At 37.5% G+C, this 5,621-nt stretch overlaps 1 protein-coding gene across 1 annotated transcript in view; it reads left to right on the top strand.

The window, feature by feature from the left end:
• Window positions 1-5,153, top strand: part of LOC106880759 (cytochrome P450 3A8) — a 55,316-nt gene extending 50,163 nt beyond the window's left edge. The window contains exons 12-14 of the mRNA XM_014930857.2: window positions 1,136-1,273; window positions 3,966-4,128; window positions 4,609-5,153. Of these exons, the coding sequence (XP_014786343.1) occupies window positions 1,136-1,273; window positions 3,966-4,128; window positions 4,609-4,683 (376 nt within the window). The 3' untranslated portion in view covers window positions 4,684-5,153. The remainder of the gene's footprint in view (window positions 1-1,135; window positions 1,274-3,965; window positions 4,129-4,608) is intronic.
• Window positions 5,154-5,621: the final 468 nt, after the last annotated feature.

Here is a 5,621-nt window from a genome sequence, read left to right as displayed (position 1 = left end):
ATATATATATATATATATATATATATATATACATACATATATAATGGATAAAATAAAACGAATGATTTACACCTGGTAGCTTTTACTGGTAAAGCATGGTCACTTTTACAGTGACCTTTATGTATATGGCAAATGAAAGACAGAAGATGGAATATATGACAATTTATTATTATCATGAAGATCATTCAGTAAGTTAATCTGGAAAACAGGTTTGACACCAAGATGACCATATCAACACAGTCTTCTCCCTTGCATAATACATCTGATGCCTTGTATTTTCAGTTTTCCTCTCAAATCACTTGTACTCTCTCATATATGCACACTGACATCCCCCATCCAGTGATAAATAAATTTGATATTTGTTTAATTTAGAATGTGTTGACCAAGGTGGCCATCCCTAGTTCATAGAAATCAGTAATTCAGTAACCTGGATAGGCTTTGGAACTAAAGGCTTCAGAAGGTCAATGTTGTACTTGCTTTATGGTAAAGATTATTACAGATACATGATACACCCTGGTGATCAGAGATTGCAAGGGAGATAATCTTTTGTAGATCAAACAGTTGGAGTAAAAGTTTGAATTTTAAATCCAATAAATCAAGGAAGGGGATGCAAAGAATAAATAGAATATACATACCTCTTATCTTTTACTTGTTTCAGCCATTGGACTACAGCCATGCTGGAGCACTGCCTTGAAGGGTTTCAGTTGAGTGAATCAACCCCAGTACTTATTTTTTTTTTAAAGCCTGGTACTTATTCTATTGGTCTCTTTCCCTGATCTGCTAAGTTAAGAGAAAGTAAACAAAGCAACACTGGTTGTCAAGCAGTAGTGGGGGACAAACACAAATAGTGACACATGCATAAATATATACCCACCCACCCATCCATCCATCCATCCATCCATCCATCTATCTATCAGTGTCAGTGTGTTGATGTCCCAGTAACTTCACAGTTCATCAAAAGCAGACAGATAAAATAAGTACTAGGCTTAAAGTGACAAAAAATACTGGAATTGATTTGATTGAATCAACTAAAATTTGATTGATGTTGGCACCTCAGCTTCAAGGCAGTGTCCCATCATTACCACAGTCTAATTACTGAAACAAGTAAGATGGAAAACTTTTTTGTATTTTGCAGTGTTCTGAGAAAAAGTAAGAAGCAAATCACCATCAAAGATTGGATAATTCCTGCAAATATCAGCATTAACATTCCAATCTATGCTCTGCACCATAGTCCGAAATATTGGCCTGATCCTGAAAAATTCGATCCTGACAGGTAAGTTGTGTATGTATATATTTGTATGTGAGGGTGCATGGTCTAGTGGTTAGTGTGTTGCCTTCATGATCATGAGATTGCGGTTTCAATTCACTGACTGGTTGGTGTGTTGTGGTCTTGAGCTGAACTCTTCATCCTGTGTTGCTCTGCAATCACTCTGACACCTGATGTGTGGTACACCATGCACTTGTTGAAGCAACATCAATTTGATGGAGGGAATGACCATTAGGTACAACACATACATTTGATCAGTATAAACAAATCGTTTATGCAAAGGTTTGTTCAACAAGAAATTGCAGAACCACCTTTCTTGGACTACATGAGACTACCATCATCATATTATGTGTGTGTGTATGTATGTATGTTCATATGTATAAATATAGGTATGTATGTAGAAATATATATCATGTCTGTTCATATGTATAAATATAGGTATGTATGTTGGGAATTATGCAGGTAAACAAATTGAATATATTAAATATAACAGCTTTGGTGTGAAATACAAAATATGAATATAGGTATTCATGCAAAAGGTGGAGGGTTTTCAGATGATGAATATTTAAGCATTAATATATAGATATTTATATTAATAGGTCCAACTTACACAGAGTCTAAGCGACAGAGAAAATTAAAAGGGACGAAGAAAGGTGTTGTAAGTCCAACAGCTGCTTCCGGGGGCTTGGAGATCCATCTTAATGTTGGTAAATGTAGTTTATCACAATATGTGGCCATAATGGAAGCAATCAACTTTGGACAAGATGAGCCTCTGTCATCAGGGTAGAAAAGATGTTACATTTCAGAGTCATAATTCAGAGAAGTTCAAAGGTGGAATGTTGATTGCTTCCATTACAGCTGTATATTGTGATGAACTGCATCTACCAACATTATGATGGATTTCCAAGCCCCCAGAAACAGCTGTTGGACTTATAACACCTTTCTTCGTCTCTTTTAATTTTCTCCATCGTTTGCACTCTGTGTAAGTTGGATCCCTTAATATAAATATCTATATATTTATACTTAAATATTCATCCCCTAAAAGTCTTCACCTTTTGCTTTCTCTCATTTTGCATGTATACATATTTTGTATTTCATACACAAGCTGTTCTATTTAACATATCTAATTTGTTTATCCACATATTTGCTTTCATATCTACTCAACTTTATCCCTCTTATAACCACTCTTTACTCCACAGAATTGATCCCTCGTAAAAACACCAGTCTATGTTCGGATCTTTTAAGCTCTACATAGCGTTTCCTGTACTGAGAATCTTTGGATCAACTTAATCCCCTCTTAATCGTCTCATCCCCTCCCCCCAAAATTGCTGCCCTTGTGGCAAAATTTGAAACTATTATTACCTCCGCCTTAGCGATGGTGGAGGTATTGGTTTCAGTTTGTTTGTTTGTTTGTTTGTTTGTCTGTGGACAAGATATCTCAAGAACTGCTGGATGGATTTGCATGGAACTTTCAGCCTCATGGCTGGCACAAACTGATTAGATTTTGGGATTGATCCGATACCGGACAAGGATTCTGGGTTATTTTTCCTGTTCTTTTACTTAATTTTTGAGAGCAGCTGCATTCATTCTTAGTATTCTCATTTGTGAGAGCAGTCGAGTTTCTTTTAGACATTCTCATTTTAAAAACCATCTCTGGCTAATTGTTCAGAAGACATTGGTGTTGCCATGGCAGAAGTTTGCGTTCTCCGAGTGCTCTTATTATTATTATTATTATTATTATTATTATTATTATTAAGGCAGTGAACTGAGAGAATCATTAGCATGCCAGGCGAAATGCTTAGCAGTATTTCGCCCATCAATCGCTACGTTCTGAGTTCAAATTCTGCTAAGGACAACTTTGCCTTTCATCCTTTCAGGGTCGATAAATCAAGAACTGGTGAAACATTGGGTTGATGAAATCGACCAGTCCCCTCCCCCAACATTTCAAGGCCTTGTGCCTTCAGTAGAAAGGATTATTATTATTATTATTATTAAGGCAGCAATCTTGCTGCATCTTTAGCACACCAGACAAAATGCTAAGTGGCATTACATTCCATGTTCAAATTCCACCAAGGTTAACTTTGCTTCTCATCCTTTTGGGGGATCAATAAGATAAGTACCAGTTACGCACTGGGGTCAGTGCTATCAACTTATCTCCTGCCCCAAAATTGCTGTTCTTGGCTCAAAATTTGAACACAATATGGTAACAATGACAATGATACTCTCTCTCTTTTACTCTTTTACTTGTTTCAGTCATTTGACTGCAGCCATGCTGGAGCACCGCCTTTAGTCGAGAAAATCGACCCCAGGACTTATTCTTTGCAAGCCTAGTACTTATTCTATCGGTCACTTTTTGCTGAACCGCTAATGTACGGGGACATGAACACACCAGCATCGGTTGTCAAACGATGATGGGGGGACAAACACAGACATACAAACACACACACACACACACATATACATATACACGAAGGGCTTCTTTCAGTTTCCGTCTACCAAATCCACTCACAAGGCTTTGGTCGGCCCGAGGCTACAGTAGAAGACACTTGCCCAAGGTGCCACGCAGTGGGACTGAACCTGGAACCGTGTGCTTGGTAAGCAAGCTACTTACCGCACAGCCACTCCTGCGCCTATGGTGATGGTGATGATATATATGTATGATTTTTTTTTTCTCACTCTGTTGAATTTCTTTTTACAGATTTTCAGATGAAGCCCAGAAGACACATACCAAGTTTGCATACTTGCCCTTTGGCGCCGGACCCAGGATTTGCATTGGCCTGAGGTTGGCTCAGATGGAAGTCAAATTTGCAATGATCAAGATTCTCGCCACATATAGATTTGTGCCATGTGAGAAAACTGAGGTAATTAATTAATTAATTAATTAATTAATTGATTAAATTAATTGAATAATCTGCTACCGTTGCTACTACTGCTGTTGCTACCACTCCCACCAGTAATTCTATTACTGTTACCACCACCACTACTACAACTACTACTACCAACACCACCCCCGTAATCTCCCCCACCATTACTACTACAACTGCTATTAATACCACCACCACTACTACCACCACCACCATCACTATTACTACTACTACTACCACCACCACCACCACTACTATTACTACTGCTACTTCTTCTACTACTACTACTACTACTACCACACTACTACTACTACTACTACTATTACTACTGCAACTACTACTACTACTTCTACTACTACCACTACTACTACCACCACCACTACTGCTACTGCTGCTGCTACCACTACTACTACTACGACTACTACTACTACTACTACTGTCTTTTACCCTGTTTCTTTCTTTCTTTGTTATTTTTAGAACCCGATTATCCTTAACAAGCAGCCTCTTCTCTCTGCAAAGAATGGAATCTGGCTTAAACTTGAGAGACGTTGAATTAACCCCACCACCACCACCAACACCAGCATGACCACCACCACCACTGCTCTGAAATATAGAGTGCTTGTGCATGGTTGCTAAGACATGCTAGAAATAGCAGTCAAATTTCCTTGAAATTAACACTCTGTGATTCACTTTAAAAATAATTAAAAAGAAACAATATTTGATATTTGAGAAATATATAAGGTGGGATGGTCATGGCTGGAAAGCCTTTGATCATAGATTTCCTCAATCAGATCTGATTTTGGACAAAATGACAAGAAATGAAACTACCAGAAAACTTTATTATTTTAAATGTATAAAGGAATTAACAAAACCATAAATTTGTGAAATTAATTAAAAACCTAATTAACAAAAGTCAGACTGTTGTAATCATATGAGTCAGTAGAGTGTCTGGGTTCAAATTCTACCAAGGCCTTGTGTCAGTGCTAACAATTATTATTATAATTTTGTTGTTGTTCTTATTACTCTTATTGTTGTTGTTATTATTATTATTGTTGTTGTTGTTGCTAAGGTGGCGAGCTGCTAGAATCATTAACTCACCTGACAAAATGCACAGTAGCATTTCATCTATCTTTACATTCTGAATTCAAATGCTGCCAAGGTTCACTTTGCCATTCACTCTTTCAGGGTCGATAGAATAAGTACCAGTTGCATAATGGATTCAATGTAATGAACTCTTTGGAAATTGCTGGCCTTGTGCTAAAATTTGAAATCATCATCTTCATCATCATTATTATTAAGGCAGTGAGCTGGCAGAATTGTTAGCAGCACTTCAACTGTCGCAACGTCGTGAGTTCAAATTCCGCTGAGGTCAACTTTGCCTTTCATCCTTTTGGGTTTGATAAATTAAGTACCAGTAAAGCACTGGGGTTGATGTAATCGATTATTCCCCTCCCCCAAATTTCAGGCCTTGTGCCTATAGTAGAAAGGAT

The sequence above is a fragment of the Octopus bimaculoides genome, chromosome 26 (assembly GCF_001194135.2).
Source record: "Octopus bimaculoides isolate UCB-OBI-ISO-001 chromosome 26, ASM119413v2, whole genome shotgun sequence".
NCBI classification, from domain to species: domain Eukaryota; kingdom Metazoa; phylum Mollusca; class Cephalopoda; order Octopoda; family Octopodidae; genus Octopus; species Octopus bimaculoides.
This window is presented reverse-complemented; position numbering and strand designations above follow the sequence as displayed.